The sequence below is a fragment of the Danio aesculapii genome, chromosome 20, assembly GCF_903798145.1.
Source record: "Danio aesculapii chromosome 20, fDanAes4.1, whole genome shotgun sequence".
NCBI classification, from domain to species: Eukaryota; Metazoa; Chordata; class Actinopteri; order Cypriniformes; family Danionidae; genus Danio; species Danio aesculapii.
The window spans coordinates 13,839,757-13,851,829 of NC_079454.1; the positions used below are offsets into that span (position 1 = coordinate 13,839,757).

The 12,073-nt window shown below is 40.0% G+C and overlaps 1 protein-coding gene across 4 annotated transcripts in view; it reads right to left on the reverse strand.

The window, feature by feature from the left end:
- The window catches only part of trappc8 (trafficking protein particle complex subunit 8), a 173,322-nt gene that overhangs the window by 87,064 nt on the left and 74,185 nt on the right, over positions 1–12,073 (reverse strand). For all 4 annotated transcript variants that reach the window (XM_056480723.1, XM_056480722.1, XM_056480721.1 and 1 more), the window contains 3 exons: positions 5,282–5,448; positions 5,108–5,182; positions 4,909–5,002 (listed from right to left, as the gene is read on the reverse strand). In XM_056480723.1, the coding sequence (XP_056336698.1) occupies positions 4,909–5,002; positions 5,108–5,182; positions 5,282–5,448 (336 nt within the window). The remainder of the gene's footprint in view (positions 1–4,908; positions 5,003–5,107; positions 5,183–5,281; positions 5,449–12,073) is intronic.

A 12,073-nucleotide genomic window follows, 5' to 3' on the forward strand; every position in this document is an offset into this window, starting at 1 on the left:
ACATCGGCTTTTACAACACAAAATTAATCTAAGCAATGCTCACTAAAGGCACTTTTGTAATTGACTTAAACCTTTTCTAATTGTATTGATGTCTATTTTAGTTTTAAGTGGTATTGGCAGAGTATGGATTGGCAACTAAGTTCAGAAACGATTAGAGAAAACTGTGATGTGCTCAGAAAATCTAGCAAGAAATCATTTATAACTGAACTATGTTGTATTGTACTGTGTTGTATATTTACTATATTGTAAAGCTAAAGGATTATAAAAGCAGACACTGAACCAAGCTGTGTATGACTGATGGCTGTCACAGAATCTGCAAATCTGTTCAAAGATTCTGACCATTAAATCAAACCAGACTCATGATTCAGGTTGTCAGGTTGTTTATCTCTATTTTACTTTCATTTACCTAGTCTATCACCAGTTAATTAGCTAAAGTTAATAGTGACTAATAAAGTTATTGTAATGCAATAATGTGCACCTTTTGTGAAGCAGCTTTGAAATAATAATTATTGTGTAAGAATAAACATGAATTGAACTAACAGCCCTTTATATAAATCAATTGTCTAAGGAGGTTGGCATTAGGACCTGGGGTAGGCCCTTGCACTTGTTCAACTATTGACTTGAATTTTATGAATTAAACATTTAGCTAAAATATTCTCTGTCTTACAGAAGAAACACATTAGATGGCCTGAGGGTGAGTAGATTAACAGCAAAAGTTTTCAGTTTTAGTTTAACTATTCTTATAACTCTTTCATTTTTTGCCTTTTGTAGGATGTCACACAGGAAATGGCAATTCTGAAAACAAAGCACTCAAGGTCTAAGAAGTTAACCTGGCATCTCAACCCTTGAGTTTTTTCTACCCATTCTTCTACAGTGTGAATAGCCCTCTATAGCTATCAATACAAATTGCATTAGAGTTCATCATTGAGCACACACATCACATGAGCAATTAAATAGGTATGTGGCTATTTAATACGCTTATTTCACGCGGCCGCCATTTTAAAGAACAAAAGCAAAGCTGTATAGGACCCAGAAGTATGGGATCAGCACTGTAAACAATGCAACAACATGCTGTGGACTACAAACTTCCAGCTGTTGCTGCGATTTCAAAGTGCAGCTATGGTGTAAACATCACTTTAATATAATTCAGATAAGACTAATTTAAACAATTAAAAGTATAGTAAGCATCAAACAAAAGCACAATCTCTTTAAGAGTAATCCACTTAGTTGTCCTCCAAGGCTTCAGTTCATGGGACAAGGTAAACACAGTGGGGATGCTTCCCTGCTTCAGCCTATGTAACCAGCCATAAAATAATGCAGTCCTCTAGCACACCCTCGTGTTGTCTGTGTTGTCTATTTCCCGCTAACATTTAGGATGCTTTCAGACTTGGTACAATTGCCTGGACCATACCCAAGTTTGATTGTCCCCCCGTGCCACCTTGTCGGTTGGTATGTTCACACTCTCTTTTTTTCTTCTGAACCCCAGTACGCTTGCGAGCTGCTGTTGTGTGTACGGCTGTTGCTAGGTGACGGACATGAAAGCAAGGTGCCAAAATGGAAAGACGTTCGCACATCACAGTTATTCTATTATATCTTAAAATATGAATGTTCTATAGAAAGCAATTTAACTTTTGAAAATCATATATCCCATGTTACAAAAACTACCTTCTTTCATCTGAGAAATATTGCTAAGTTACAAAGTATGCTATCCATCTCAGATGCAGAAAAGCTACTCCATGCTTTTATGACTTCTCGGCTGAATTACTGTAATGCTATGTTCTCTGTTGTCTGCCCAGCATCCTCTATAAACTTCAACTAGTACAAAATGCAGCTGCCAGAGTTCTTACCAGGTCTAGAAAATATGATCATATCACCCCAATTTTATCCTCCTTACACTGGCTGCCTGTTAAGTTTCGTATTGATCTTGCTTCTTGCCTATAAAGCTATAAATTATCTAGCTCCTGTTTATCTAACCAACTTTCTGTCTCGCTAAGTTCCAACCTGCTCTTTAAGATCTCAAAACTCAGGGCTTCTGGTAGTACCTAGAACAGAAAAGTCAAGTAAAGGGGGTCGAGCCTTCTCATTTACGGCTCCTAAACTCTGGAATAGCCTTCCTGATAATGTCTGAGGCTCAGACACACTCTCGCAGTTCAAAACTAGATTAAAGACCTATCTTTTTAGTAAAGCGTACACTCAATGCATCACATAACTGTATGATGCATGAATGTGCTCCACGCAGGTTTTTACATCTTGTTTATATACACTATAAACAGCAGCTACGCTTATTATTCTCTTTATTCTCTATTTCCACCTGGGGATACTCATCCCGAGGCCCCCAGAGACTATGCAGCGTCACTGATGCGATCCAAGATCCACGACGATATGATCCCATTTTATGGTTTCCATAATCCTGGACCAGGCCGTACCCTGAGCAGCTGCTGTGGTGGTCATGGAGGAGCAGAGAGCATGAGACTAATTCCTGTGATCATCCAGGGACAGACGAGTCTCGAAGACGTCTAGCTACTCTAGCAACTAGACTGCAGCTCTGATGTTTGGCCATAGGAGAAATGGTCGTGTCCAACTGAGCCTGGTTTCTCTTAAGGTTTTTTAATTCTTCACTTTCGCCAATTGGTGAAGTTTTACTCCTCGCTGATGTCGCCATTGGCTTGCATGGTTCGGGACCTGTAAAGCTGCATCAATGGATTTGCTCTTCAGTGTTTGGACTCTCAGCAGTGAATATTAAACCACACTGAACTAAACTGAACTGAACTTAAACTATGAAAACTGGACTGACACGGTTTCAATTTACTATAATCTTCTATATGAAGCTGCTTTGACACAATCTACATTGTAAAAGCGCTATAGAAATAAAGGTAAATTGAATGTTCTATATCAATCCAAGTCACTTTATCTATCATGTTTGATATCATTTGAAATGTCACTGGTGTGCGACTGGTACAATGGTCTCTTTCCCTCAGAAATAGACAATCAAAGTAACAGATATATAACTTCAGGTATCTTTTGAACCACAGCTAAGGGTGTGCCTTTACTTAGGGGGATTCTATTCAAATTGCCATTTCCATAGGCAGTAGAACTCTTCAGATAGACACAACCCCCTTTTAAGGAAAAGCATTATAAAGCTCATCGCAATTCTGTAACCAGATTAGCCCATAGTATGGAGCTCTAATGCTTATTTTTAGTTTGTGTTATCATCTCTAGTAGATTCTGTTAAGTCCATAACACCACAATCCCCTGTACAGTTTAGTAACAGACTAAAACACGATAGACGGAGCAACGGGGCACGCTATACAATGTTCTTAGAGCTCCGACTTACACATTGCCATTAATTCAAGTATACTTAGACTGTAAAAGGCTAATAATAGGTTTTCTATTTAGAACAACATAGTGTTGTTGAGACCAATCTAAATATGGGTAGGCCTTTATCTCTAAATGTATAATACTATTTAAATCATGTGGAGATTATTGAAGTAAGATATGAGTTAAATTTAAAGTAATTCAACATTTTGCACTGGAAAAACTGAACAGGCAGTGAACCTTCATCCACCAGTAGACACCGTTGTTGGACTAACTGGCTGGACCTTACAGGAACATAACGATGCTGTTTTTGGAGGAGACAAGCAGACATTACCATATATAGTGTACCGCTTGTTACCAAGGTACAGTACGTGATACACACACACGCACACGCACACGCACGCACGCACGCACGCACGCACGCACGCACGCACGCACGCACGCACGCACGCACGCACGCACGCACGCACGCACGCACGCACGCACGCACGCACGCACGCACGCACGCACGCACGCACGCACGCACACACACACACACACACACACACACACACACACACACAAATGAACATTATGAAAATTTGAGTTTGTTGTACTGTTGGCGGTTCACTTCCATTATTTGAAACAATTGCATTCATATCAAAAGTGAATCGAACCAGAGTTCGAGTGAACCGAACCCCAGACCACCTCTTTCAGGCGACCTCAGGTACAGTTTGTGGGTGCGCACCAGAGTTCAGAAGACATGTTCACACTACCTAAACGTACCGTACTCTGGCGTCAAATGAACTCGAGTGCGGCCAAAAGTGCTAGTGTGAAAACACCCTTAAGTTCCACAGAGCGCATTCTTAAACACCGCTGATTTGCCATAGTATTCACCAGTGCTCAACAGAAATGACTGTGATAGGCTGAGAAGGTCATCAGTTCACAACTTTTTACCAAGTGCAAACTCAGATACACGGACTCTGGAATGTTTTGAGGGGGCGAAGATCAGTCGAGTCATCAGCAGATCGCTCATCTGTGTTTGAACCCGGTAAACTGAACAGTCAACTACAGTGAACTGATGACCTTCATGACCAATCACAGTCATTTTTGTTGAGCACTGGTGACACAATGAAAAATCAGCGGTGTTTAAGAACGCGCTCAACAGTGCTTAAATGTTAGCGGGAAATTGACATTTTTTTTATTTCAGTACCAAAATTCTAGTCTAATATAGTGAAATAATCAGTTCATTAACTTGAGTTTGATAAATGGTATCTAAAATGTGTGTTTGGGAAATAAAACGTTAGCTAACTAGTGCCATTTCCCTTCTCTTAGCTAAAAATCAGGTCTGATATCCCTTTTTATTTTCACTATCCATTCAGAACAAACGTTTAGCTCACTCGGAAAGCAGTGAAATGAAAAATGTGTGTCACTTTCTCTTGGCTGATTGCATTTACAGCCAGGTACACAACATTCCTGTGTGACTCCAGGCGATACTTCCGGGGATTTTCTTCCCACCGCAGCCTTGATTTCGCTTTTAAAATGGCGGCCATGTGAAATCAGTCTATAAAAAGAAAAATAATAAAAATTGCTCAGCAGTGACTTCTAATGTACCTTCACTATTGCTGACTTCTCCAGTGCCCAGGTTATACACCACACCGAGAACATGCAACTCTCCTGTCTTACGAGGAATCAATTTCAACCGTGCCTGAAAAAAGCAAAAGAAACACAGGCAAGAAATTATAAAAATTACCAAAAAAGCTAATTGGTGTAAAGCAATGGGAAGTCAAGAAAAGAAGAAAAAGGTGCTAACCACTTTGGTCTCCTCTGGACTTATGGCGAACTCTGGAATGACTTGCGTATCAATGATGTCATTGAGAGCCACGGTCTGGAACAGATTCAAATGCAAGAAGTTAATCAAAGTGATGAGAAAGTCAAAGCCGGACGCCTCTGGGACGATGAACCGAGAGACGATTAACGGCCTTACTTCTTTCAGAGCCGCTGCCTCTTTCTCATTGCTGATGGTTTCTCCGCTTGTGCTGTCCTGAGGGCCTGAGAAGTCTTTCATGGTAAACTTCCAAAGCAGAGACAGAGCCGACAGAGCTAAGGGAACCTTCAAGGGGTTGCGGAAAACCACCTCCACGATGATGGGCTCTGCAATGCAAAGTAAGAAAGAAGACAATGTATTAATAGCAAAACAACATGACAGAGAATGACAGGGAATGGGAATAATACAACTCGGATCCAAGGATGTCCTAGGTGTGCTAGTACAGTAAAACTGCTGAATGTACTGATCTGCTTGATGTTGTCACATAAAAATGTACATTTATATTCAAACAAATACAATTAGTATGGATTAGTTACTAGCGCAATTAAAAGCTATTATGTTCTGTAACTATTTTTAATTAATGATAGTGGTTTTTAATTAATGATGTTACAACCTTTCTGGACTCACTGACAAAAATACTGTCCTTGCACTTTTTAACGAAAAAAAAATCCTTCAATTTAAATATTTTATTTTTTAGGTGCTAATATCTGTGATTAAAATCACATAAAAGAGTGCAATTAATTAGTTAAATATTAACGTTATATTAATATTAATATTTTTATATATGAAATAAAAACAAAATGTATTTTATGTGAAATTGATCATGATTGATTACAGCAAAGTGTGAAAATAATTAATCACATTTTAAAAATTATTAATTAATTATATCTGAGATTCCCAAAAAAAAATCCTAAAATGACAAATTCAAATTAGAATCATCAGTACCGATGACTGAAATTAATCGAAACACTACAAAATAGCCTATTTCTAGGTATCACAGACTTCTTTGTCTTCAATTCATTCATTCATTCATTTTCCTTCAGCTTATGATGTTCACACCAGGCACGGAAGAAGCGTCAAGCGTGAGTGATTTACATGTTAAGTCAATGCAAAGACGCGAATAGACATCCTGTGGCATGATACGTGCAAATGAGGCGGTACGAATGACATGATCCATGCGAATAAAGCGGCGCGAGTTGAGCGTTTTGCATAATCGACACACATAACTCGCACATCGCGTGAATCGCGGGAATTGCTTGAATCACTCAAGTTGGAAAGTCTGAACTTCAGCGGACATTCGCCGCATTAACCAATCAGGAGCTTGATGTTGTAGGGGTGTGATTATGATGTAGTGCCTGTTGTTGGTGTCCCAGGGGAAAATCCTCCTGCCGACACCAGACAACAGTTAATCAAACTGGGCTCGGCTCAGTCGGAAGCCCCGCTGAAAGCCTCCATCATCCAGGTACAGTTTCTGGAGGAGTTTATGAGCTCACAGAGCTGGGTGCACCTCTGAAATGAGGATCTAGTGGATTCAGACATGGCTCCAAACGAATCTACGCTGTTTTTCAGTCGTCCTAAAGCACATAAACACAGCTATTCTCTCAATAAAATCCATGTTAGCCATTTAGCAACGAAGCTAGAGTCACCAGGCAGCGTCTGTTCACATGAATCCGCGTCTGTTGTGAAGGGTATTTGACACGAAATGAAGCGGAATTGACACGCAAATGAAGCGAGTAAACTCAAAATGTTCATGTGTCTATTTACGCCACAGTAGAATGAACCACCAAATATTCCAGCATGTGTTTTACACAGCAGAAACCCTTCCAGCTGCAACCCAGTGTTGGGAAACACCCATACATTCTCATACAATACAGACAATTAAGCTTATTCAATTCACCTATAGCATGTCTTTGGACTGTGGGGGAAACCAGAGCACCCAGAGGAAACCCACGCAAACACAGAGAGAACACGCAAACTCCTCACAGAAACGCCAACTGGCCCAGCCGCGACTCAAACCAGCAAACTTCTTGCTGTGAGGCAACAGTGCTAACCACTGAGCCACCATATTGCCTTGTCTAAACCATATTTCAGAAAATAATCCTAAATCATGGTATTTAGAAACACTGTTTCATCCGAATCTCTGCTGCTGAAATATTTGCAAAAAAACACAACAACAAAAAAAACATCAGACCCTGGCAGAATCACCAGAGAGTGACTGTTCTTCCTGTTCCTCTGGTGAGGGTGTTGACAGGTGAACATTCAGCCATTAGAAGTAATTCATTTATTTGATCAATACTGCAAAAAAATTGAACTAGTAAATAAAAGGAAGTCGTTGTTTCTATACTACTTTTTTTTACTTCCAGTGTAACTCATCACTATAGATACACAACTGGCCAGGAGGTTTGTAAATCCATCCCGGTCAAATCCAGGTAAAGCTGCTGTGCTTCATTAGTTTTTTTTCTTAGGATCAGTCAGTTTCTACAGATTTCATGCAATAAAGAGGAAAGCAAACGGTGAATAATTCATTTCAGGCCAATTAAAAATGTACTAATACACCAAAAAACGCAGCCCCGCAAGACATCAAACGCATTAACAAAGCCCGATAAATGCATCAAAACCTCAAAAGAAAGTAAGAGCTTGTGTCAGTGGAGCGGTCGAGGGAATAGAGAGGTCTTAACATCCAAATTTGGGAAAACACGTATGCACTGCATATTAAAATTAACAACAACAACTAACAATTTATTTAATTCCAAGGTCACTGCTGAGGTACAACAGAAGTAAAAGAGCAGTTTGTTATATTTCATGAGTTACTTATGGCCCATTTTCATTGAGTGGTACGGTATCGTACAATTCAGTACACTTTTATAGCCATTTCCACTGTCAAAAGGCGTACCAAACCGAACCGTACCACTTTTTCGGCACCCTTTTGAAAGGGTACCAAGGGTACCAAAAGGCGGAGCTAGACGTGCAGCTGAACGCTATTGGTTTACAGAGATACATCATTTGCTCGCGCAACAAGCCAGAATGAAAACAAAGGAACAACCATGTTTTAAATACACCGAGAGATTACACCTTAATAATATATACATATAATAACGAGACATGGTTGACCCAAGCTCAAACAAACCTTGTCGTCGTCTTGATGAACGGCCACAAAGCCAAAAAGAAGAGCAGATGTTACCCTGTGCCCCGTAGTTTTTTACAAGCTAGTCTAAAGCACGAGCGTGCACAGCTATATTTGAAATAACAAACTCCTTGAGCTGATGATAAAAGAGAAACCAGAAAAAAAAAAAAGGAGCAGATAATTTTTTCAGCAAACGTGAACAAACTGCCATGTTTAACTATTATCATCACCTTTTGGACTATTATGAACTCTGAATGATGGAATTACTTGCTAACAAGAGGTTACATGTGCTGCTGAAGATTAAAGACACATATAAGAGGTCTGCTCTGACTGTGGGCTAGGGGTATGACGATAACCGAATCACCGCCTTACCGCCATAATGAGATGTCAACCGCGGTGATGTGGTTATTACTGTCATCACCGCCCATTTTAGTTTATTATTTATTTTTGCTTGTGCTTTCAGGATTGTATAGAAAAACAGAATAAACTAAATAAAAGGAATAAAAGGCCTGCCCTAGGTATTTTCCACTTAAATTACAAATTTAGATTACAAAATGAAAACTGAATCCTTTAATAACCAGCATAGACTGTTTTTATTTTAAGCTTATTTTAATAAAGCAGGCCTACTAACTCAAATCAATCGCTCCACAGAAAATAAGCATTTTTAACGCACCGCTGTAATTTCTATATCCCAATCCCTTTATCAACATTTTTAATACAAGTCATTATTTTAAAGATTATGACTTGAGAATATAATTTTACATCAGCGCTGCATTTTTTTCCTTCTCCCTCGCGCTGAGTTCAGGTGACGGAGTGTTGTGAAGTAGTTAAACTATCAAACTGGCATAGGAATATCAGTATATTAATATAGGCTTTGCTAAAAGGCTGGTCAAATGTAGGTCTTTTTTTACAGAAGCTATAAACAGACGCGCATGCGACTACGGTGATGAGTCAACAATCGCATATATATTGACTTATTTAAAGTAGGCTATAGGCTATAGCATATAATAATTGTGTGTAAAGAAGTTTATAAAAAAATGTAGCCAATATATCACAGGGGTTTGTGTAGCAGCAATTACAGTGGAGCATTAATTAAATCCTTTTTTCCCGTGGAGCGAAACAAACACTGCACAGTTGTGTAGCGGATGGGGACGCACAAAAATATACAATTCATATATTTTCGTCGGAAGAAAAATATTCTTTGAATGAATTTTGTTTTGTACAATTTGTATCTTAGTTTTTGTCGGTCAGTTATTTACCAAATAAACAAGAATAACTAATAAACTTTGAGGTGAAGCGATGTGCCTCAGGGTCCGCTATATGCCGCGGCCAAAACACAAACTGGTCTGTTAAATACAATTGTAATATAATTGGAGAAGCTCGTTAGCATCGAGAGCAACACCGAGTAGGTACATTTAGACCTGTTTTCAGTTGCTGTGTTTGGTTCGAGAACACTTAGACTTGTTTCAGCTGGTTGTGTATTGGTTGTTGGACATTTAAAAATGTTTTCAGCTATCTGTGTTTAGTACTAGCAAGCTTTAGCCACTGTTTCCTTTGTTTACTGTAAGAGCTTGTGTGCCGAGCCGGAGGTTTTTTTCGCGCCCCCGCCGCTGCAATTTCGGGTCTTTTTTAACTTGGAGGCGTGTCCAAACGCCAGGTAAACACTATATATTTGAACACGTTAGGTTTAGCTAGCAGGAGAAGCACGTTAGCATCGAGAGCAACACCGAGTAAGTACATTTAGACCTGTTTTCAGTTGCTGTGTTTGGTTCGAGAACACTTAGACTTGTTTCAGCTGGTTGTGTATTGGTTGTTGGACATTTAAAATTGTTTTCAGCTATCTGTGTTTAGTACTAGCAAGCTTTAGCCACTGTTTCCTTTGTTTACTGTAAGAGCTTGTGTGCCGAGCCGGAGGTTTTTTTCGCGCCCCTGCCGCTGCAATTTCGGGTCTTTTTTAACTTGGAGGCGTGTCCAAACGCCAGGTAAACACTATATATTTGAACACATTAGGTTTAGCTAGCAGGAGAAGCACGTTAGCATCGAGAGCAACACTGAGTAAGTACATTTAGACCTGTTTTCAGTTGCTGTGTTTGGTTCGAGAACACTTAGACTTGTTTCAGCTGGTTGTGTATTGGTTGTTGGACATTTAAAATTGTTTTCAGCTATCTGTGTTTAGTACTAGCAAGCTTTAGCCACTGTTTCCTTTGTTTACTGTAAGAGCTTGTGTGCCGAGCCGGAGGTTTTTTTCGCGCCCCCGCCGCTGCAATTTCGGGTCTTTTTTAACTTGGAGGCGTGTCCAAACGCCAGGTAAACACTATATATTTGAACACATTAGGTTTAGCTAGAAGGAGAAGCACGTTAGCATCGAGAGCAACACCGAGTAAGTACATTTAGACCTGTTTTCAGTTGCTGTGTTTGGTTCGAGAACACTTAGACTTGTTTCAGCTGGTTGTGTATTGGTTGTTGGACATTTAAAATTGTTTTCAGCTATCTGTGTATAGTACTAGCAAGATTTAGCCACTGTTTCCTTTGTTTACTGTAAGAGCTTGTGTGCCGAGCCGGAGGTTTTTTTCGCGCCCCCGCCGCTGCAATTTCGGGTCTTTTTTAACTTGGAGGCGTGTCCAAACGGCAGGTAAACACTATATATTTGAACACGTTAGGTTTAGCTAGCAGGAGAAGCACGTTAGCATCGAGAGCAACACCGAGTAAGTACATTTAGACCTGTTTTCAGTTGCTGTGTTTGGTTCGAGAACACTTAGACTTGTTTCAGCTGGTTGTGTATTGGTTGTTGGACATTTAAAATTGTTTTCAGCTATCTGTGTTTAGTACTAGCAAGCTTTAGCCACTGTTTCCTTTGTTTACTGTAAGAGCTTGTGTGCCGAGCCGGAGGTTTTTTTCGCGCCCCCGCCGCTGCAATTTCGGGTCTTTTTTAACTTGGAGGCGTGTCCAAACGCCAGGTAAACACTATATATTTGAACACATTAGGTTTAGCTAGCAGAGAGAAGCACGTTAGCATCGAGAGCAACACTGAGTAAGTACATTTAGACCTGTTTTCAGTTGCTGTGTTTGGTTCGAGAACACTTAGACTTGTTTCAGCTGGTTGTGTATTGGTTGTTGGACATTTAAAAATGTTTTCAGCTATCTGTGTTTAGTACTAGCAAGCTTTAGCCACTGTTTCCTTTGTTTACTGTAAGAGCTTGTGTGCCGAGCCGGAGGTTTTTTTTCGCGCCCCCGCCGCTGCAATTTCGGGTCTTTTTTAACTTGGAGGCGTGTCCAAACGCCAGGTAAACACTATATATTTGAACACATTAGGTTTAGCTAGCAGGAGAAGCATGTTAGCATCGAGAGCAACACCGAGTAAGTACATTTAGACCTGTTTTCAGTTGCTGTGTTTGGTTCGAGAACACTTAGACTTGTTTCAGCTGGTTGTGTATTGGTTGTTGGACATTTAAAATTGTTTTCAGCTATCTGTGTTTAGTACTAGCAAGATTTAGCCACTGTTTCCTTTGTTTACTGTAAGAGCTTGTGTGCCGAGCCGGAGGTTTTTTTCGCGCCCCCGCCGCTGCAATTTCGGGTCTTTTTTAACTTGGAGGCGTGTCCAAACGCCAGGTAAACACTATATATTTGAACACATTAGGTTTAGCTAGCAGGAGAAGCACGTTAGCATCGAGAGCAACACCGAGTAAGTACATTTAGACCTGTTTTCAGTTGCTGTGTTTGGTTCGAGAACACTTAGACTTGTTTCAGCTGGTTGTGTATTGGTTGTTGGACATTTAAAATTGTTTTCAGCTATCTGTGTTTAGTACTAGCAAGCTTTAGCCACTGTT